Raw genomic sequence first — 23,590 nt, forward strand, 5'->3', positions numbered from 1 at the left:
AAAAGTGAGCAGAGACCGTTTGTAGACAGAAAGGAGAACAGTCCCCTTTATGGTGATTTTTACAGTCTAATTCACACAGGCCTAAATGCTGCTGGTACCCCCTGCTAGGTAAAAGAATGCCAAACAGCAGTAAAGGTACACATAAGGAGTTTTCATTGAACTTGCTTGAGCCACCAGTGGTTCTCTGTGTAGCGAGGTGAGAGGCTGGCTTTGTGTTTATATGGAAGAAACAAACTGTGTGTACGGAAGGCTTGTAGTGAGATAAAATGAAACATCACAATTCATAAAGCTGATTAAAGATAAATTTCACTTTTATGGGCTGGAATGAGGCGATTGATGATAGATTCTCTTGTTACTTTAGACAACATTACTGAAAAACATGGGTAACAAAATTTGACCCCATTTTTGCAGGAATTGTTAAAGCAGAGCACTATGTTGGATGTGATCAGAAAGATGTAGTCTGTCATAATAGAATAGGGAAAATTGAAAATGAGTTAAATTAATAAAAATTGTATCGGATTCTTGAATAAAATATATGCTTATACAGGAAAGTAGATTACTTCTAATTCAGATCTTGAGGTAGAAAGTTTAGATATCCAGGCTCAAAGTTGTTCTATTAATTTAGGGGATATAATTTTTCAAGGTGTTTTTTTTTAAGATAAAATTATTCTATCAACTGATTGAAGGGTTTAAAATATTTAAAAAGGCATAAGGAGAGGCTTTGTCCTTTGTTTATCACTTACTTTTCCCTAAAGTATAGACTCTTAAAAGGGGTGGGAAGGGAAATCAAGGAAAATGTATCCATGCTTGTAAAGATTTATTGATGACTAAACAGTTGAGAAGACATTAAATTTAAGGTTTTAAAACTAGAATGTATTAAATATGGGGCAAATGTAGCAATATTTATCCCTGCCAAAATACATGATTAATGATGAAAGTAAATATATCTTCTTACGTTGGGATGATGCGACACACTCTTTGGATGGTACATCTCTCCCCAAGGGAGCAGTAAGATGTTAATGTTGTAAAACAGGATATCAAAGTTCATGTTTGCATGTTTCCATTAGTACTGACTGAACTCTTAACCAGTGATTGGTTTATACTACATGTTTTATTTAAACCCTAGGACACATCTACAAAGGAAGTATGGTACTTTGATTAGGGCACTATCCTGAGTGTCAGAAGAACTGGGTTTGATTCCCTGCTCTTGTTATCTTAAGCTTCCTGTGTGACCTTTTGCAATTTGATTAGGCCCAGATTTTTAAAGCTATTTCAGTGTCATTGTGCTCCGTCAGAATGCCTAACTGATTTAGGAGCCTAAATTTAATTTTCAGAAGGGATTTTGGCACTTTTGAGTCTGAATTCCATTGACTGTTGATGGGATTGAAATCAATGCTTATGCATTGCAGGGGTGTTGTGAAGATAAATACATTAGATTGTCAAGCACTCAGGTACTCTAGGGGGGTTGGGGGGACATAGAAGTACCCATTAAATCTTTTAGATATTTTTGCATTCATGGTTCTTTAAATTGACCTTATACATGTGACAGGTTTCAGAGTAGCAGCCGTGTTAGTCTGCATTCACAAAAAGAAAAGGAATACTTGTGGCACCTTACAGACTAACAAATTGATTTGAGCATAAGCTTTCGTGAGCTACAGCATCTGATGAAGTGAGCTGTAGCTCACGAAAGCTTATGCTCAAATAAATTTGTTAGTCTCTAAGGTGCCACAAGTACTCCTTTTCTTTTTGCTTATACATGTGGTTATGCTTGTAGTAGAATCTTTTAAAATAAAAGAAAAAACCCAAAGTACTGAATTATGGATTACTTAAAAAGGAGATTTTGGTGCATTCCCCTCCCTTCATGGTAAAATCTGCAGTTTTCGGAGTATGTGGATCTCAGCTGTTAGTTTACAGAGAGTGCAGTGTTACAGTCTTGAGAGAGAGAGAGAGACGTGATGTAAAAATAACATGTCTATTTCCATTTTCTTAAAACTTTGAATCATCAGTTTATTTTGAATGTGAGGTTGGATTACAGAATCTCGTGCCTACTGTGTATATTTAAATGCGAGTTTGATGAAAGCAATGCACAGACCTCTGAATCACCTACTGGAAGCAGTAACCAAGAGGCCCCAACTAATGTACCAGGTGAGTTATTTCATAGAGAGCTTTTTAAAGAAATGGTGGGGAGTTCCTTAATGGCTGAAGTACTGATTCAGCAATGTACTCAAGCTCACGCTTAACTTTAGGCACATAAGTGGCCCCACTGAAGTCCGGAACGTTGCTAAATCAGGGTCTAAGTATGACAATTACATTGAATATCTTTTCCACATAGAGCAAAAACTAGAATTGTTGTCACTCCCTCTTGTTGCCATGAATTAAGTAATTGACCCATCTCAGTCTCTAGGAGCATTACAAAATTCCTTTAAAATGCATTTTGAAAATTGATTTATTATGGCCCCAAACAGGGACTTGCCTTGTTCTTTTCAAACAAAGTTAAAGTGACCCACAATCTACCTGACCATTGCCCCAGCAAAGTAGCTTCCAACCCAATCTACCTCCTCCCAAAACAAATCCTGGGAAAACAGGTGAGTCTTGCAGATTTTCCTGGAGGTCTCTAAATCTGAATTTTGGTGGACCAAAGCGGGAAAGAAGTTATACAGCAAAGACCCTCCCTCCCCCTCCCCACCGGGTCTTTTCTGATTTAAAACCACGATGCTGAAAACCCCTCGGATGTCGCTAACTGCTGAAATATCACCTAGGGAGAGAGGTGATGTCCTGTAGCCGGGATCTGAAACATTTAGGGCTTGAAGTCCTAAACTAAAGTAATTGTATTTGATCTGTGTTACTTGTGCTGAAAATAGGATTTTTTTTTTTTAATCAACTTGAGGATCTGTTCTGTAGATGCTGGAGGGGTTTTAGATGTGTAACTTCTCCGCACCTCAAGAGAACAAATATTTTAGTTTCCCATTCCAATGTGGGTCTGTAATGTCTCTTGCTCTTGGACTATCATGTTCTTGGACTGGAGTAGAATGACAGGCTTCTGATCTGGGCCTTTGGAGTCAGGGTGCTTAGAATTCCCCTAAAGTTGAACCAGTGCAGATCTATGTACTTGTCGTACTCAATGTGAATTTAAAGTGAAAGAGTGTAAATAGTTCTCAAACAGATTTATCTTCCCCTTGCTGTCCCCACTGCTCACAAGAGATTCAGGGCCCTGTTGTAATGCAGAACATAAATCTGGGGACCAGAATTAAAGTAACATGTCAAGGACCCTGTTTTGCAAGATGCAGAGTTCCTTCAGCTCCCACTGACTTCAATGAGAGTGGTTAATACTTAGCACCTCATAAATTCAGCCCTGTGCAAGCAAAATGGTTACCTGAGATGAGGCTTCACCAGCCTCTGCAGATAGTGGGGTGGGCTAGGTGATGTAATTGACATATCCTCTAATTACTAAGATTCTAGCTAAAACATTTTATTATTTCCCTGCCAAAAAGCAGGGACTGCCATTTACTGTGTCTGTACCATGACTAGCACAATGGGACCTAGACCTGACTAAGCTTTCTAGGTATTCCCAGTCAGAAAAAGTGAGATTGGGGAATAGCAGAGGGGAAAAAACTTCAATATTTATTTCCCAAGAAGCAGTGTTCAATTGGGAAACTTTCTAAGAATATGGCAGACATTGTTTGCCTCGTATCTTTTTATTCTAGAATAGTAATTATTGTTGGTACATACCTCCTGCTGAGAAGGGCAAAGGCCTTGGTGGTGATAGAAAGCGATTCCTATCATCAAGGGGTTAGTTGCTTAAAGCTGTCAATAACAGAAATGCAGGGCATTTCCTGGGGTCGATGATGGCCCATCAAGTCAGACACTAATTCCCATCAATGCTTTGCTCTGAAGCAGTTATTGAAAGTATAAGCTAAAAATCGGTGATGGAGGAAGAAACATGGATATCTGTGACGTGGTTCTGTAGTTTAATTGGCGAATAGAGAACTTTAAGAAACACCCTACATTAGTTTCTCAGACAGCATCCATCAATTCTCAACATACTTTTCAGCTCATATTGGTCCATTCTGCTACATTTGTGTTACCACTTACAATTTAAGATCTCTTTAGGCTGCCAAAACAGCTACAGTTTGTATCTCTGACGTAATAATCTTACCTGCATATTTCTACTTTCCAGGAGCTCTAGACTTTGAACATATTGAAGAACAAGCTGAAGGGATCTTTGGTGGAAGGAAAGTATCTCTTCTTTAGTACGTCTATGGACATAGTTGCTCAAAAACTTTTGTTTTGACAGAATATCTTTGATGGAATTTAACACTCTTCTCCAAAGAGGAATTTTTAAATGCAATTGTTCACCAATAGATGTAAATGTTTTAAATTTCTGTTTTATGCATTTTTAATTGCATCTAGGCTCAGTGTGTTCTGGAAATCTACCAGACTCTCAAAGTAATCATACTTGTTTCCTATATGTGACCCACCCAACTCACTTTCCTGTGACCTGTTTTCTTACAAGTGAGGCTCTTCTGTTTGTTATATAGCCTGGAGTTTAAGTGCCAGCATACTCAACAGAATAAAGTTTAAGGTTTTGTAGCTTCATGTCCCCAGTAACAGAATGAGTGTTCCGGTCACCTTTTTAAATCTGGGGGGTTACAAAAATCCATTGGATATAAAGGTGCTCTCTCAATTAAACAGTAATGTCCTTTAGGATTAAAGGCCAAGAAAAGAGTTAGTCTTTCTTCAAGCTAGGAAAGCAAAGAAATCAAAAAGCAGGGATTTGTCCAAGTAGAAGATTCTCATGCGAGTGTAATGACTTCATGATTCTGCTCTGTGCATGCATGCGAGAGAGAGTGCTGAGTATTGATGTATAAATCTGAGGAGAATTTTACTTACAGCCTAGATGAATCTCACAAGTCTTGAGTGTGAGACTTTTGGTTCTACTGATATTTTGGCTGTGCTCAACTAACTGCATACACACAGCATTCAGCACAGAATACACAGGAGTCTGGGACCTTGTGTTCCATTTAGCAGGGACTAGTAGTGTTGCTTATATCATCTCTTCAAGCCTCCTGCCACTGGAGGGCAGATCAGTGACAAACTGGAACATTTGAGCAGATCCAACCGAGGATAGTGCTGCACAAAGCACTGTTGTCCCTATCTTGTTCAAAGCCAACAGCGAATGAGAGCCCTAGATTTCTCTAATTTTTGATGTGGTTTCCATAGCAAAATTATAAATGCAGCTGCAATCATTTTCTGTATACAAAAAGTTGGTTGTTTTATTAAGGTGGGGGAGAAGTTAGTTGACTCTGCATTTTGTTCTTTTCAGTGACGAGAACACCCCATTAGATTTGGATGATCATGGTGGCAGGACTTTCCTGAGAGTTTTGCTCCATTTAACCATGCACGATTACCCTCCACTGGTATCTGGGGCACTTCAGCTACTATTCAGGCATTTTAGTCAGAGACAAGAAGTCCTTCAAGCTTTTAAACAGGTATGTGTGGCTATTATGTGTATGTCCGCCTTCTGCATGCAAGTGTTGCAAGTTTAAAATCTCTGTGCAACTAATGGATTGCATTCATATAAGGTTCAACTGCTTGTTACCAGCCAAGATGTTGACAACTACAAGCAGATAAAACAAGATTTGGACCAACTGAGGTCTATTGTGGAAAAATCAGAACTTTGGGTTTACAAAGGCCAGGGTCCTGATGAGACTATGGATGGAGCACCAGGTGAAAATGAACACAAGAAAAAGGAGGTAAGCAAGCACGTGCATCTTGGTAGTCAATGTATGTGAACTATTGGAATATCTATTTGGGTAAATTAATGTCTGTACCATATTTAAGAAGCAGTGGGGGTGCTGAGAACCAGAGTAAACAGATAAAGAGAGATAGGATGTTACTTTTTGTAAAAACACTCTACCCTTGTATTCTAGCAGAGGGATTAGTGTGATTTAACACAAAAACACTTTTTAATACCCAGGGTGGATTTGATTTAAATTGAATTGATTTAAATCATGATTTAAATCACTAGTTAGGAAGACTCGCTTTAATTATGGATTTCTTCATAAAAGTGCATTCTTGTTGATTGTTGCAACTTTAATACGTATTCTTCACAACTCGGATATAGATGTAGGTTTCGTTTTTAGAAGGTATACACTATGCATTTTTAAATGATTTATTTTGAAAACTTTTCAAATTAGTTTTACAGCTATATCAGAAAATGAACAGTTGTTTGGTTATTTCATTTACCAAAGGTAATTGAAGCAGATAGTTCACCTCCCAATGACTTCATAAATATCTACAAATCAACAGGTTAATCATTAATATTTGGAGGATTTTCTTACCATGCTGTATTAGGAAGAGAACATCAGCAGACATTTAAATTGTCTTATTTAACTAAAACAACAATGTTATGTATTCTGGATTTTTTTTCTTCATCAGCAAACATATAATATTTTAACAAAACAAGCATATGAATTTTTGAATTTAGTTAAACATTCAAGTTTTTTAAAATCAGGTTTGTTTTTGTTAAAATTGTTAACTAAAATAGTTCAATGAAATATTAAAAAAAAAATTAAATTGACTCTGTCAGCCAGGTCAACATGAGAAACTTAAAATATTGGCTTCTGCAGCTAACTGGGTCGTCTTCGCCTTCATTTTCCCGTTTGTTCGTAATCTAGAAAAGAAAAACAAGCTTTCCTGCTTTTTCAGGTCCCAAACGATTTCTCAATTTGGAATGAATTAGTCCAAAGGAAGAAAATGTTCTTTCTACACCGGCAGAAGAAGCTACTGCTGTTAAAAGTGAGATTGTCACTTCAACAGTGTCTGAATCCAAGTGCTTAAGTGACTTCCACCAATTCACTGGTGTGACGTTCTTTAAAACATCATCAGCAAACATCTATTTCTTGAATGGTTCACCCTTAGCTCTGAAGTTTATTATAGTTGGCATTCTGGAGGGATGATTGCTCTATGTCCATGTCATAGCCAACTCCTCTTCTTCAGCAGTTAAGGTTTGACCCTGGTACTGAGTATTGAGAATATTTTGTTCACAAACTGTCATCAGATTAGGCCAGTTCTTTATAAAGTGCTCAAAACAGTCCACTACTGAGTTCCATCACACATCTGGTGGGAGAGTTAGCTTAGTTCCTCCCACTTTTTTCAGAGCAGCTGCTGCAAAGTGGTTGTTATGGAAGTATTTTGAAATTTCAACATTAGCCTTTATTTTGGGAACACTGAAGTCTTTGGCTAGGAGGTGCATCAAATGAGTACTGGAATCGTATGTTGTTAGCTTGGGACTCTCTTCACTCTATTCTGAATAATTTCTTCTCATCTTGGCTTTGCAAGCATTGTCTGTGACCAAGCTGTGTACTAGACATTTGAATTTTTTTTCAGTTTGTTATAGCTTTTACTGCTACTTCTTGTAAGTATTCTGCTGTGTGTGCATTTTCTGATGTATCCATTGTTTCTGTAAGGAAGACATTCCCTTCTTCTGTTGTCACACAAGCACATACAACAGGATCATTGTGGCCATTGCTCCACCCATCAAGACTCAGGTTAACAATTTTACCCTCTAGGCCTTTTGCACACTTCTAAATTTCTCTTTCATACATTTTATCCAGCAATTTGCCTGCGATATCTGCTCTGTTGGGTGGACTGTATCCTGGTGTTAATGACTGAACCATGTTAATGAAGTGTGGGCTCTCAATGATACAGAAAGGAGAGTGTGTTGCATAAACAACCTGGGCAATTTTTTCATCAATTACCTCTTTTTGTAATCTGCTGATTCTCATCACACATTTATCTATGGTTGTTTCTGGATGATGGAGGGTTTTTTTTTCTTTTTGCTACAGATGATATACTGTGGTTATGTGACATACATGATGTGATTGACACACTATCATTGGCAGATAACTCTGAAACTATAAAAAATGATGGTGATCTTGAAGGTGGATGATCTTCCGAATCCTGTATGTTGAAGATGGATTCTCCTAAACAAAATAAATAGATGCAGTTATTTAATGATTATTACCATATTGGTCATTTGGTATTACTCATTGCATTCACTGACACTCAGTACTACTTTAAAGGTTAAATTGTAAAAGAAGATCTGCCTATTTCAGCTATTTATTTTTTATCACAACTGCATCTAAAATGATAGTACCATAGAGTAACAACTGTATTTTTTGCTCAAACATGAGCATTCAAGAATAGTCCAGGAGGATAGTCAGTCCTTAAGAAAGAAGTATGAAATAAAAAGTTTACCAACCTGAAGATCCTGCACGTTCAGACGTGTTCCTTTCATCATCTTCAACACAGCTTCCTCCTGAGAAGGAACACTTCTCGTGATGTTGTTTCATTTGGGGAACTAGGCCTTGCAGTTCTTTGTTGCACTGTTTGCATTTTGCACTCCTATCTGTCTTACCCACAGGTAGAGGAACTTCATTAAGATATTCCCAAACTGGGTCTCTTTTATGGCCTGCTGCCATTATAGGTTTTCCCTTCTAGTGAGAGAATGGTATGGTAGATCTCAAATCAATGAAGGTTACACTCAGAAAGACCTCAAGACTTCTGGAATACGTAGCTCAAACAGTTTCACTTTTGTTTCTACTGCCTGTCCCTCCCATCTCACATTTATCTCCAGACTTCTTCTCCTTGTCCAGATCAATTCCGCCCCCAGCAATCTTCTATTCATTGAACTTTTTGAAACTTTGCACCTTTAGAGGTAAGGGATTGGCTCTGTGTACACAAATTTGCAGAAGGACAATGAGGTTCAAATCTGTTATTTCTCACCTCTGTTATTTATTTCTTTATTTAAAAACATTTTTGCTGTTAACAATCATGTTATCTCTGGAGACACAAATCCACAGTTTGAGAACTGCAAAACTAAGTATCTCTTATGATATCTTCTGGACTGAGCACTGAGTCCCATTGCGTAGATAGAAAGATTAACCTAAATAATCTATACAGAAGCCCCTGGCACCTCATAAAATTGAGTCTGTAATCTGTGAACTATTGGAACTCATTTACAAAACTTTTCTTAAACATTACATGAATATATTGTCCTCATACTATAGAATTAGAATTTATAATCCCTATTTCATGATGAGATATCTTTGAGTATCTTAATTAAAACTATCTTTAGATAGTGTTTTTTTCCCCTCAGAAAGCATTTTATCAAAAAAATCTGATTTTAAATAAAAAGAAATCCTGATTTTTTTTTAATTTTTTTTTTAAATCATTTATTTTTATCCACCCTGTTAATACCCTCAATCTTGTCATAAAACTGTAAGGTGACAACTGACAATTTTGGTCTTTGTAGATTCAGTTTAATACCCATAGGTATTCTCAGCCATAGGAGCTATCAAAGAAAATACTCTAATCGATTAATAAATTATTGGTTTTGCCCCTAGGAAGGCCACAGCAAGTCACAAAAACATGAAAGTACTAGCAGCTATAATTACCGGGTGGTGAAGGAGGTAAGACTTGGTTTCTTTAAATTGAAGTATAAACTAATGGTGCAACTCCGATTTTAGTCTGAATTTAAAAAACAGGAGAAACTGAGTCACATTTACACTGTGAAAATTACTTGCTGAATTCTAATTTGCTGAGTAGTAGAATATCCCAACTCCAATGAGACATCTAGAATATAGCCAACATGCAAAGTATGTATTTTCCACAAAAACAGATTATTCCAAAATGTAGCATTAATGCCGCTTATTTCAATAGAAACTCAAATTTTTATGATTAAAAGGATATAAAAGAGCAGGAAAGTCTGGAAGCTCATTTAAATCTGCCCTCTTTCTTTAGGGACTTGTGCTCCATTGTACTGTCTAATACTTTTAAAAGTAACATACAACAAGAAACCTGTGTGTGGTGGTTTGTAAGTGTTAGACGATTCTACGTTCGACTCCTGGCTGGCAAATGCCTGAATTAGTTTTAAATGGATTTTTTCATGTCTCTTTTCCCATTCGTCCAGTGTCTGTCTGCTTGTCTGTCATTAGACTGTGAGTTGCTCAGGTCAGGGAAGTTTCCATCTTAACATACTTTAAACCAAAATGAAAAATTGCAGATTCTAAAGCAAATTTCTTCTCTCAGATTTTGCTTCGGCTTAGCAAGCTCTGTGTTCAGGAAAGTGCTTCGGTCAGGAAAAGCCGGAAACAGCAGCAGAGATTGCTGCGGAACATGGGAGCTCACACTGTGGTTCTGGAGCTGCTGCAGATTCCATATGAGAAGGTGGGTTTTGCACACAACTATTTCCTTACTTTACAGTTTTGCAAAAAAGAAAAGGAGTACTTGTGGCACCTTAGAGACTAACAAATTTATTTGAGCATAAGCTTTCGTGAGCTACAGCTCACTTCATCGGACTTTTGATGAAGCTCACAAAAGCTTATGCTCAAATAAATTTGTTGGTCTCTAAGGTGCCACAAGTACTCCTTTTCTTTTTGCGAATACAGACTAACACGGCTGCTACTCTGTTTATGTTCTACTTTATGTTTATGTTCTACTCATGTTTACAGTTTTGCTGACCGATATTAATAGCTCCCTGAGATCTCCTTAAACCTTAGTTCTTTCAGTTACCTTTGGCATCAAAGAAGCTATTGTAAATATTCATGCCTCTTTAGGAATAATTTATGGTTTATAGAAGTATTTGGTTAAATGTGAAACTTCTGATGACAACAGACAAGATTCTAAGCTAATTGCTGAAGCACCAACTTCGTCCATTGCAGTTAATCAGATCACGAGCTTGTCTGTACTGGGGCACTTAAACTTCAATCAGATTAACTAAAGGTGTGAATTAAAAGTGGATTAGTTAAAATGCATTAAACCCCTGCGTGGACACAAAAAGAATAGGAGTACTTGTGGCACCTTAGAGACTAACAAATTTATTGGAGCATAAGCTTTCATGTAGCACTGCTGCTACTCTGAAATCTGTCATGTGTCGACACATTCATTCAGAATTACAGTGGTCTTAATTTAGTTTATCTTTAATTCTGAATGAGGGGTTAATGCTGTTTAACTAATCCACTTCAATTCACACCTTCACTTAATTTGGATTAACTTTCCTAACTGTTCCCGGATAGCCAAGTCCTGAAGCTTTGACCTCATTAACAAAACCAGGTATGTGTTTACTTCAGGGTAACTAAGATCCAGTAGATTCCCACTGTCCCACACAGTTTGCCAGAAGCTGGGAATGGGCAAATTGGGATGGATCACTTGATGATCATCTGTTATGTTCATTGCCTCTGAAGCACGTGGCATTGGTCACAGCCGAAAGACAGGATACTGGGCTAGATGGACCTTTGGTCTGACCCAGTAGGGCCGTTTTTATGTATAGTCTCATCTAGTTACCTTGCAGTAAAAACAACAGCAACTTCTCGCCAGCAAGATTTACAGCAGGATAGCTAACAAAAGGTAGTTATCACATGGTAAAAAAACCAAACACCTCTTTAGTAGTAAAGGCGTAGCCTCAGAATTGTAAACTATTCCCTAAAACAGTACAAATACTTTAAGCACACATGATAAATATCTGCTTTCTAGCAAAACAGTGACTGAGTATAGAGACAGCTTAGCCCTCAGGGAGTGCTCTGCACTATTGAGCAGGTGACTGGAGTTTTATTCAATGTTCTTAGCCTCATTAATACTGTGACTTTCTGTCACATGCAGCCATTCCACTCAACTGCTGGCTAGAATCTTTTTCCTGGCTCGCCCTGGTGACTGGAGGTCTGACAGGAATTAATGCCATGGTTTGAGGCATTCTTGGTATTGGAGGATAGTAGGTTGCCAGAGAGTGAGGTGAATGGCTTCTGAGAGACAGGAGATACAGAATAGGAGTGATCTTGAAAATCTTGTCCGCTTTGAAAACAGAACAGATTATCTAGTGTGAAGCCCCAAATTGGTTTGCTTTGGGGTAGGGTGGGGATTGGTTTTTTACATTTTTGCCTTGGATAAATAAATTGAGCATTAACTCTGTTACTTGTGAAACATGCTAGAGAATGAAAAGTATAGGGGATGCAATCCCCTGTACTGAGAAGCAGCATGAGCACTTGCATGAAAGGTTTCAGAGTAGCAGCCGTGTTAGTCTGTATTCGCAAAAAGAAAAGGAGTACTTGTGGCACCTTAGAGACTAACAAATTTATTAGAGCATAAGCTTTCGTGAGCTACAGCTCACTTCATGAAGTGAGCTGTAGCTCACGAAAGCTTATGCTCTAATAAATTTGTTAGTCTCTAAGGTGCCACAAGTACTCCTTTTCTTACTTGCATGAAAGTTTCCCTACTGTCATAGAACCATAGAAATGTGCTCAACCTGGCTGTGGAAGTAAGTTGGTCTCCTTGGCCTCCCTGCTGAGCCCGCCATTTATGCTGATTGGATTTTGTGAGATGAGCTGGAGAATTACCTTGAACCACAAACATTTCAAGCAGGGCACTGACCAACTCTTGGGTGCCAAATGCTTTTATCAAAGAAAGATGGCTCATTTTATTGCATTGACTATCTGTTACTCCCAGCTGAGATGCATTTATGTGTCAGTTAAGTCAGAGACATGGTTGCACCTTCTCAGCTATTCTGCTGCTCTGACTTAAGTCACAGACCGAGAGAGTACTTACTCCTGTGAACAGAAGCTGAATTTTTGTTGTTGCATCAATATCTTCCTATCTCCTCTTCACCATCAAGTTTAAGCCCCTTAATACAGAATTCCATTTTAATGGACCTCATGGCAGTCTTCCTATGAAGTCCAAAGGTATGGGAAAGAATCTGATGGGTGGTTTGCCCTATATACTAGGTATGTTTGGTAGCACTCGAGGGGTTAAAGTGCATTATTTGCAAGCTTGAAGGTTGCGTATTCAGATCTGAAAGACATTACTTATTTATATTTGTGTGTTTATTCTCCACAACTTTTAAAATCATAAAGGGGGCCAAGTTCTTATCTGGTATCAGTGGATTAATTTGGTTGGAGGTCTGTAGTGGACAGAGATTTGTTTTTCTATTGAGAGAGATGTGACTCTGAAAATTCTGTTGAACAGGTGGTATTGTGGTCCACCCAAAACTCACCTGAAAGTGAACTTTTGGGTTGTTTTTAATTCCATCTTATTTGTGTCATGCAATCACAGGCGGAAGATACAAGGATGCAGGAGATAATGAAACTTGCACATGCATTTTTACAGAATTTCTGTGCTGGGAACCAACAGAACCAAGCGTTGCTGCACAAGCACATAAATCTGTTCCTTAACCCAGGGGTAAGAAGTGGTTTAATTTAATACCATGTTTTTTTGTAATAAGAAAGTGGAACAACCTGACCTTTGTAATGGCCTCTAGACCAGTTCTTATGCAAGACTAGTTAAATGGATAGCGCTTAGTTCTCATTTAATGTTGGCAGGAGCAGCATCTGGTTAATGCACTCAGTTATAATGCAAGGGGTGGAGGTAGATGGAGAAGAGTATCCCTGATGGATACAAGTCTCTGTACTGAAATGCTGATTCCTCTGAGAAGTACCTTCTTTGTACTGTCATGTTCCCTGCAAATTCATTGATGATGTTGTCCTGACTTGTATATGTGATTTTTTTTTCTTTTTCTTTTTTTTTTTCTTCCCCCTCATTAGATCCTGGAGGCAGTGACAATGCAACATATTTTCATGAACAATTTCCAGCTTTGCAGTGAGATTAATGAGCGAGTCGTTCAGCACTTTGTCCACTGTATTGAAACTCATGGCAGAAATGTCCAGTACATAAAGTTCCTGCAGACAATTGTGAAGGCGGAAGGAAAGTTCATTAAGAAGTGCCAAGATATGGTTATGGCGGAGGTGAGAGATGTATATTTCTGCAAGCTCCTGGGCAAAAATCACAACTGGCATTCAGTAGAAAGTGTAAGGATGCCGAGAAAGTGACATTCTCAACTGGGACAATATACAAGTGATGTGCAGCTATCACACTGCACAAAGTTTTATTATGGGCACAAGCTGCTTCATCACGCTCTTCCCCCTTGGATGGGAAGGATGACATTTAGTGTATCTCAAAAGTTATCCTCCCTGGTGCCACAAAAAAGGTGTTCTTGTGTCACAGCCCTAATCAAACTCCCCCTGCTGCACACTCACCAGGCTGTTGTGTTTGCACCCTCAAATGCTTTTACACATCCCTTGGTCTGGATGGTTCCAGCACTGTCTCTGGCCATGGGCTTGCTGCAAAATTTTTGGGCACAGAATTTGTCCGATACCCTTCTGAAAGAGGGACCCTATAGCTCAGTTCCCCTAACACCCAAAACACTTCAGTGGTGCTATTTCCCAGAATTCCCTCCTTCTGGGCACTCTGATTTATAGTTTACCCCTTTAGGGACATGTGATACTTGAAGCAAATAGAAACAGACTTTACAGAAGGATTTCTAAGGACAGTCACTCTTTATTCCCATTAATTTTGGTTGCAAAGGATCCATCTGTTAAAAAGTGCATTTGCCTATTTGATAATGAGATGTTAATTAGCCTCCTCAGGAGGAGGAGCCTTGGGATCCAAAGTGTGGTAGGGTTTTTGGGGGGTTTTTTTGAGGGGGGGGTTAAGCTTTTGGCCTTAATGCATCAATTTCACTGGGAAGTTTGACTCTGGATCTTGTTCCACATGCTGTAGTTAAACTTAAAGCAGAATGTCAGCTGTTCCGTGTGGACTTAGTCCTGCAAAGTGCTGAGCAACCCTCTCTCCTGTTGAAGTCAGTGAGTTGAGGGAGCTCTGCCCGTTGCAGAGTCCAGCCCTGTGAAGTATGGCTTTGCATGTGAGTTTTGCTCTGTGCATTGTGTTTGTGATAGATGTCTAGATGTGTCTGAAATCTGTAGGGCAGATTTTTAACAGTGCTCAGCAGCTCCCTTTCTTCTCAGTTGCTGTCCATCCTACCCTTCTCTATAGAGGCGAGTGGAGTGCTGAGCTGTTCTGAAAATGTGCCTTCCCCCCCCCCCCAAAAAATGTAATGTTGAAAGAAGTCTGCCTTATGGGACTTAATCATGCCTCTAACTGCTTGTTGAAAATCATTGTGTAAGGAATGGGGAATTACCCAACCTTGAGGTCCTACCACCCAGAGTTTTTGAAAGACTTAGCTCTGAACAGAATCATGTGCCCCAAGCTAACACTACAGATGGATTAGGTGAGGCAATCTTCATGACAACCACAAAAAAGTCAGAAGCTTCTTGAAAGAACTTTTATCTAACTAATGAGGAGCCAGTTGAACTGACTTTGATGTTAAAGATTTTAAAAGTGGTAGATTTCTAGGGCATAACATACTCAGAACAGAGGACTAGGGGAAGACGTCATATTAAAGAGAGATCATTTATAACTGGAAAGAGAGTGCAAGATACAGAGCCTCGGATGGATCTGGTAGGCTGCAGTTTTATTGAACTCGCAAGTAATTGCAAAACTGACAAAGAGCGTAACATTCCAGTATGCAGATTAGATAAAGCGGGGGGACTCTTCAGCCTGTTAGTGAAATGTTTGGAGGATGAGGTTTGAGGTCCTCTGAAGCAAAGTGCTGGGTAAGTGGAAGGTACACATGCATGTGTACCTTCCCGAAATGGTCTGATTCCTGTAGAATCTCTAAGTGGAGACATAACAGAATGGAACCCAAAAGAAAGCTCTTCTTTTTTTGTAGCTAGTCAATGCGGGAGAAGATGTCCTTGTGTTCTACAACGACCGAGCCTCTTTCCAGACCTTGGTCCAAATGATGAGATCGGAGCGGGACAGGATGGATGAAAACAGCCCTCTGATGTACCATATCCATTTAGTAGAACTGCTTGCTGTATGCACAGAGGGCAAAAATGTCTACACAGAAATCAAGTGCAACTCGCTCCTCCCATTAGATGACATTGTTAGAGTAGTAACTCATGAGGATTGCATACCTGAGGTGAGGTCTGATATTAAACATTGCCTACATATGTAATGTATTAAAGTTAGTGGACTGAGGTTTGTTTTTAATCATTCTGTTTGGCCTGGAAAGAATGGCCTGTTTTGTCCTGAAAAGAATGGCCTGTGGGTAAGCAACAAGACTATGAGCTGGGAGAAGTGTGTGTGTGTGTGTGTGTGTGTGTGTGTGTGTGTGTGTGTAAATCACCCACCCCCCATTTTTAAAAAGGGGGTGGTTACTCTGAATGTGCTTGCTTCCTAGAAGTGTTTGAGGCTGAGCACATTGATATATGTAAGGTATGTTGCCAATCTTGAATAGAAGTGCAAATTGTTAACATTATGCGGAATTGTGGCTGCAGTATTTCTGGCTTTTTCCTTTTCGTTGCAGATGTCTTGCTATTTATGGGATTGGATTTCACCAATATTTAAATAAAAACAATAGATTCTGTAAATTCAGCTACAAATTTTTAAAGCAGTTTTAATGTGATGACCTTGCATTGACTAAAAATGCCCATTTAATTCTTTTTTTAATTAACCATTTTGATTTATCCATTTGTAGGTTAAAATTGCCTATATAAACTTCCTAAATCATTGCTATGTGGACACAGAAGTGGAAATGAAAGAGATTTACACCAGTAATCACATGTGGAAACTGTTTGAGAACTTCCTGGTTGACATCTGTCGGGTAAGGATTTCTATACCTAGAAATGTAAATCTAAAAGAGCAAAGGGACGTAGTTGTGGTGACAATTAGCAGAGGTTTGGAACTTGCATTTTAAAGCACAAATCAAGAAGCTCTTTACTGGTTCCTCTCATTTCAAATTTATATTTGTCTGCTTCTCCATTTAGGCGATTGTGGACTTTTAGTTATGTTCCATGGAACACCATCTTTTTTTTTTTTTTTTTCTTAAAACAAAACAAACAAAGCGAGCCCCTTTTTCTGCTTCACATGTCTCTTTTTATTCTGCCACTGGCTTGTTCACTGTGGCCAGGTTGTGTGGCTCCTTCCCCAACCATATTTGATGTATTTTAGCAGGTTTAGAGTAATTTTCCTGTGCTTGGCATTTATTTTTCCAAATGGCTTTGTGCCTGGTATACCAAGTATTTCCCCATAGGAAAACATTACATCTCATTCCTACCTATAATACTGCATTCTTTGCTCTGAGGTATCCAATTTTTTCTCTCGTGTATATATATATTTCACACTCTCTCTCTCTCTCTCTCTCTCTCTATGATGCTCATTTTGGTCTACACCGCATACTGTGGCAGATAGTCCATTCAGAACTAATGCTCCAAATCACAGGAGTTAAATGTTCATATTTATCAGTTTAACTGATGTGTTCTAAAAGAATGAATTATTTTGTAGACCTGTAACAACACCAGTGACCGAAAGCACGCTGACTCCATCCTGGAGAAGTATGTCACAGAAATTGTGATGAGTATAGTCACCACCTTCTTCAGCTCCCCATTCTCTGATCAGAGCACCACCCTGCAGGTAGGAAACTGGACAACAGGTTAAAGAAATAAGCTGCTTTATTCATGAAACCACAGTTATCAGGCAGGATAAAAAGAAACAAGTTGAGGCTGGGGGGTTGGCGGGGGAGAGAGAGAGAGAGAGAGAGAGAGAGAGAGAGAGAGAGAGAGTAGATATTCAAAATAACACAGAAGTATAAAATATTTCCTCCTAGTACATTACAGTTGAACACTCCCTTTCCTGTAGAGGGGACACTGTGCTCTACATGTACAGAATTCTTTTCAACAGGTTCTATAGATGCTTAATTGTAAAATGACACTAACTCCACGATATAGGTGCTCAGTGCTGTTCCTGTCTCTCCACGTTAGGCTTTCTTAAGGGAAATGGTAAACAGCATTGCTGGTGCTCTGGCAGAGTGGAGCTATGCTGGAAGTAGAGAGATGGTGGCAGGGGTTGGTTCATGATGATGATGATTTTTTAATTTGTATTGCAGTAGTGCTTATTAGCCCCAGACATCTGCCAGGATCCCACTGTGCTAAGTAATGTATGACCAGAACAAGAAGACACCTACTGCATATACTACTAAGTATAAGATGGGACAACAGATGGAGAAAGACATAGTACAAGGGAACAGTCAGACAGCATTGGTCAGATAGCCTGTGGTCTCAACACAACAGCACCCTAACCGTTGTCTAGTATTTTGTAGGCATCACAGTAAGAGTTCTGAGAAGGATGTTGAAAAGTACAGTGAGGAGGCTTTGTAGGTTTTTTTATGGGAGAAAGCACAAAGGTGCATGTCTGAAACTTTAATAGGTGGATGATAAAAGCCGGCACGATGGGCCAATTGGATTCAAACCTTGCTTCAGACAAACTGCATTTTAAGGACACTTTCGTTTTAGAGAAATGAAAGCAATCTCACATTTTAAAAATGCTTCCACCTGTTTTCTTTTGTCCTCCCAATTAAATCTGTGGACCTGTGTGGACGTGGGGAAAGTGGGAGCATGCCTTTGTAAAGTGAAAAGGAGGCGGCCGTTCTCCTCTTCAATTCCCAGGTTTTCCCAGTCTCTTCCTTACAGGACACGAGGCAAGAGGAGCATGACAACAGCACTAACTGCAGCGCCAAGATGCCTGCCAGGATAATACCTCAGTCACTGCTGCAGTGACACCGTGATAGTGGAGGCAGCCTCTTAAATAATTATCTTCTTTATGAAAGTTTTCAACAGCTTTTTGGGAACATGTGGGAGGGGTGGTCAGGGGTCCGAATATGTCGAGAGGAGCTTGGATATAATTTTTCATTGAAATTCAGTGCAAACTCAGCTAAGCAGAACAAACAATTGAACACAACTGGCAGCAGGTTAGGAAGCAGCTGGTTTCCAACTGTGGCAATAAAGGGCATCTGGGAATTTGCCTTTTCAGCTCCTCTTTGGGGAACTTATACTAACCATTGTGGTGTGATAACTGGCTTGCTGTAGCATGTCCCACTCCAAGGAAAGTTTTATGTACAACAGCCCGCTGTCTGACTTTGCAGTCGGTAAAGGCTTAACATTCTGAGTAGTCCAATTAGTTCCCCCTTCTCACTGAACATAAGCAGTAGCCCTCAGACACTGCTGGGTTAGATCAGCTCTATCCACATTTCTCTCATTTGGAGGGAGTCTGCCCTCCTTGAGTCTGGAAGAATGACCAGTTGTGAACCTAAGCCTGTATTAAACAATGGACTTGCTTCTGTAATGGTTACTGAGGCAAGCAATCCTTATGCAGGCAAGGAAGTAGTCATACTGGGGATACTCTCATGAGTTAAAGGGCTTGCAGGATCAGTTCAAATAGGGTGAACTTGCCATCTGTGTGTATTGCCTATGAGGTAACAGTGGCAGCTATCTGCACTGTAATTGGCCTGATTAGGAGCCTGAACCTTAACCCACACAAGCACGGTATTGAGTAATCAGCTGTAAACGCTAATGTTCACTGCCTAATTCTGTTTGATTTGCTTCTCATGTGACTTTGAAGTGAAAGTTGTTGTTTTAATATCAGTTTGCATGCAAACTTGTCAAAACCTTATTCTGCAAAAAAAAAGTCATAACTAATAATTAACCCTGTCCCCTATGGCTCTGTCCTTTGCCCTGTCTTCAGTTCCCTCTGTACCTTATCACTGTGTGACTTCAGTGCTTGTCATGCCTGTAATTGCCCACTTTGTGTTGGCAACTTTTGAATCTACTTCTTTATCTCAAGACTTTCCCTATCTGCTAATTCATGCATCTGCAGTTCTCCTTCCAGCATCTCAAAGCCTGTCTAAACATAGCGAGACAAAGCACCTCATTTCATCCTCCCTTCTCCATCATAGGAGTGATGGTTCCACAGTCCTCTGCATCATCAAGGATCTACAACCTATCCTGAAGGACGACCCATCACTCTCACAGATCTTGGGAGACAGGCCAGTCCTTGCTTACAGACAACCCCCCAATCTGACAATCTGAAGCAAATACTCACCAGCAACCACACACCACACAACAGAACCACTAACCCAGGAACCTATCCTTGCAACAAAGCCCATTGCCAACTCTGTCCACATATCTATTCAGGGAATACCATCATAGGGCCTAATCACATCAGCCACACTATCAGAAGCTCGTTCACCTGCGCATCTACCATTGTGATATATGCCATCATGTGCCAGCAATGCCCCTCTGCCATGTACATTGGCCAAACTGGACAGTCTCTACGTAAAAGAATGAATGGACACAAATCAGACGTCAAGAATTATAACATTCAAAAACCAGTTGGAGAACACTTCAATCTCTCTGGTCACTCGATCACAGACCTAAGAGTGGCTATCCTTCAACAAAAAAGCTTCAAAATCAGACTCCAACGAGAGACTGCTGAATTGGAATTAATTTGCAAACTGGATACAATTAACTTAGGCTTGAATAGAGACTGGGAATGGATGAGTCATTACACAAAGTAAAACTATTTCCCCATGGTATTTCTCCCTCCCACCCCACCCCCTACTGTTCCTCTGATATTCTTAGGTTTCAGGGTAGCAGCCGTGTTAGTCTGTATTCGCAAAAAGAAAAGGAGTACTTCTGGCACCTTAGAGACTATAAGGTGCCACAAGTACTCCTTTTCTTTCTGATATTCTTGTTAACTGCTGGAATTAGCCTACCTTGCTTGTCACCATGAAAGGTTTTCCTCCTTCCCCCCCTGCTGCTGGTGATGGCTTATCTTAAGTGATCACTCTCCTTACAGTGTGTATGATAAACCCATTGTTTCATGTTCTCTGTGTGTGTATATAAATCTCTCCTCTGTTTTTTCCACCAAATGCATCCGATGAAGTGAGCTGTAGCTCACGAAAGCTTATGCTCTAATAAATTTGTTAGTCTCTAAGGTGCCACAAGTACTCCTTTTCTTTTTACAGTCCTCTAGGTTGTCCTAAACTCCTCTCTCCTCAGCCCCTCACATCTACTCTGTTGCCAGATCTTCTTTCTTCCTCTTTCTCATCTCCACTATCTATCTGTTATGTCTTTTGAAACCCTTGTCCATATCCTTGGATTCTTAAGTAATTTGTAGCCTCTCTTTGGCTGACCTAATTCCTGCTTTGCGCCCCTCCAGCCTATGTGAATTGCTGCTGTGAAAACGATTCAAGTCTCTGATGGCATGTGTACTCCTCCTTCCCCCACACAAACGCACACTTCTATCTCTTCAATGCCTTTGCATCTCTTGCATCAAACTCAGGTTTTGTCTTCTCTTTCAGTGCTCTACAGAGCTCTGCAGCTTTCTACATCTAATCTCCCACCACTGCCCCTCTCAGGTCCTCATGCCTTGCCTTGCTTCCCGACTCCGTTCTGTATTCTCCCCCTAATGTCTCCATGCTTACTCCTACACTTGCACTGTGTAAATTTCAGCCCACCCGTTCTCCTCCTTCCCTGATGTCCTCTCCTCCTGTATCATGACTTAAATTGTACTTCCCTTGGGGCAGGTCCCTGCCTTATGTGTCCATGTACATAATACAAAATTAGATTCACAGATTCCAAGGCCAAAAGGGACCATTGTGATCATCTAGGCTGACCTGCTGTGTAACACAGGCCATAGAACTTCCCTCCCTCTAAAATTCCTAGACTTTATTTTAGGGAAAACATCCAATTGTGATTAAAAAAAAAAAAATCCACCATGCCCCTTGGTAAATTGTTCCAATGGGTAATAAGCCTCATGGTTTAAAAAAAAAAAAGTCTTTTTTTCCAGTCTGAATGTCTCTAGCATCAACTTGTAGCCGTCTTGCATCTTTCTCTGCTAGACTGAAGAATCCATTACCAAAAATTTGTTCCCCCTCTAGGTCCTTACAGACTAATCAAGTCACCCCTTAATCTTAGGGTAATGTACTGATTCCTTTCCAAGCAAAATCTCTTCAAATAACTGCCTCTTTACTGTATTTATCTTGGCTTTCTTGCCTCCTGTGGGCACTACTGACCCAAACCTTATTTTACAAAGTTTAGAGGGGTTTTGATTTATGGACCTAGTTTAAGCAAATGGAACATCGCAGAAGTTTTCAGACAGATAAGTCTTTAAACGTGGTCTGTAAGGAATGTGTGAGTGGCTAGAGTCCAGAAACATAGATAGTTTATTTAGATTTAGTTGTATTTAGACCAGTATCTACAATATTTTGACATTTGGCTGTGTTGCTGGAAAGGCTAATGGGCATTTGCTATTGCGCTACTCTAAGTAAACTCTGTTCCCCATTGCCAGCACATGGAGTTATTTCACAATTTGATTAAAATTAAGGAAAAAATATTTCCTTTTCTCTAATTCCAGCTCCTTCTCCTTCTTCTTGTTCTTCTTCTTTTTTTTTTTCTTCTTCCTTATAACAGGCATCAGTCTTGATCAGATTAACAGAGGTATTTTCCAGTAGTTCCTAAAACCACTGTGGGCTTTGCACTGAGGTTTGGTTTGTTGAAACTAAGCATTAGGTATCAAATAGAAACAGATACATGGGTGTGGCCTCTCATTATAGATAGGCTTTTTAGTGTTGAAACGAGTTTGTCAGGACAGTTTAAAAAAATATATTCTTACACTAAAAACTACTTACATAAAGCAAAACAGTGATTTGCTTTTGAAACTGTTTAGATGTATTTGCAGAGATAGCAGAGTACTCGTGTGAGTATTTTGCCTCTTTGAGGTGGGGATATTGGCTTATTTATAGTGGAAAATCTTGCAAAAGGCCATATAGTTGACTTTCTTGACTGATCCATGGCAGCTGCAGTGTTTATAAACTAACTGCAACCCATGTTCAAAATTACAGCTGTTCAAAACATGTATCTCTAAATTAGAAGCCAACAAACTTCAGAAAAGGACCAGTTGATAACTATGGTGCTGAGTTGTAGTTTAGCAAGAGCAAAGCCCAATTTTCCTATTGAGTGCCAAGCCACCCTCTGGTCAATCCCAAATGAGCAATCTCTGTATTTTGGGCTGCTGAAAACCCTCCCTCATACAAACTAAAGATTACTTCCTATTTCCTTTGCTTAGTGATAGTGCATTTAGTGGGACTTCATGCTCTGAGCCATCTAGTTGACATTTCCCTATCTGTCCTGATACTCCCTCTTCTGTTAAACTGCTGCTTGTGTAGTAGACGTGCTGCCCAGAATATAAATGTTGCCTTACAAGTGGATGTGGACTGCTAACATGCAGTCAGTCTGCAAAGAATAATGGCTGATGTAGTATCGAAGTAGCTGACAACCTAATCTCAAACATGAGATGTGATTTTGATCTGGTTCTTTTCATATGTTCTAGACTCGCCAGCCTGTGTTTGTACAACTGTTGCAAGGAGTGTTCAGGGTATACCACTGCAACTGGCTAATGCCAAGCCAAAAAGCGTCGGTGGAGAGCTGCATTAGGGTGCTGTCTGATGTAGGTAAGAAGTTGGATTTAACATGCACAAAATACTTCTGTCCAATGTTTCACCCTTCTATCTCAAAAGTAAGATGTATTCTATCTCCAGTAGATGGTAGGATGTAGCTAACTCAGAGTTAAGGCATGGAGCAAATCGAGCATTTCCTTCATAGCTAAAGTCTATTCTGTGGTTGCACAACAAATGTTTTCAATGTAAATGTGAGGTGAAACTGTAAACTGTTTGACTAACTAGGGGCAGAAGTTCTGAAAGTACATGTTGGCATCTGAAACAATGGGTTTTTGCTGACCTAAATTCGCTCTGTGGTTTCTGTTGAATGTGACAGTCATATTCTAATCTTCAACAATGAACTGCTGA

The 23,590-nt window shown here is 39.6% G+C and overlaps 1 protein-coding gene across 4 annotated transcripts in view; it reads left to right on the top strand.

The window, feature by feature from the left end:
• ITPR1 (inositol 1,4,5-trisphosphate receptor type 1) overlaps positions 1-23,590 on the top strand; it is a 254,472-nt gene that overhangs the window by 109,948 nt on the left and 120,934 nt on the right. For all 4 annotated transcript variants that reach the window (XM_038408402.2, XM_043518035.1, XM_043518036.1 and 1 more), the window contains 12 exons: positions 2,007-2,145; positions 4,178-4,232; positions 5,324-5,489; positions 5,583-5,753; positions 9,408-9,473; positions 10,093-10,230; positions 13,105-13,230; positions 13,593-13,793; positions 15,617-15,868; positions 16,427-16,552; positions 17,233-17,361; positions 23,116-23,236. In XM_038408402.2, coding sequence (XP_038264330.1) covers positions 2,007-2,145; positions 4,178-4,232; positions 5,324-5,489; positions 5,583-5,753; positions 9,408-9,473; positions 10,093-10,230; positions 13,105-13,230; positions 13,593-13,793; positions 15,617-15,868; positions 16,427-16,552; positions 17,233-17,361; positions 23,116-23,236 — 1,690 coding nt within the window. The remainder of the gene's footprint in view (positions 1-2,006; positions 2,146-4,177; positions 4,233-5,323; positions 5,490-5,582; positions 5,754-9,407; positions 9,474-10,092; positions 10,231-13,104; positions 13,231-13,592; positions 13,794-15,616; positions 15,869-16,426; positions 16,553-17,232; positions 17,362-23,115; positions 23,237-23,590) is intronic.

This window comes from Dermochelys coriacea, chromosome 7 (assembly GCF_009764565.3).
Source record: "Dermochelys coriacea isolate rDerCor1 chromosome 7, rDerCor1.pri.v4, whole genome shotgun sequence".
NCBI classification, from domain to species: Eukaryota; Metazoa; Chordata; order Testudines; family Dermochelyidae; genus Dermochelys; species Dermochelys coriacea.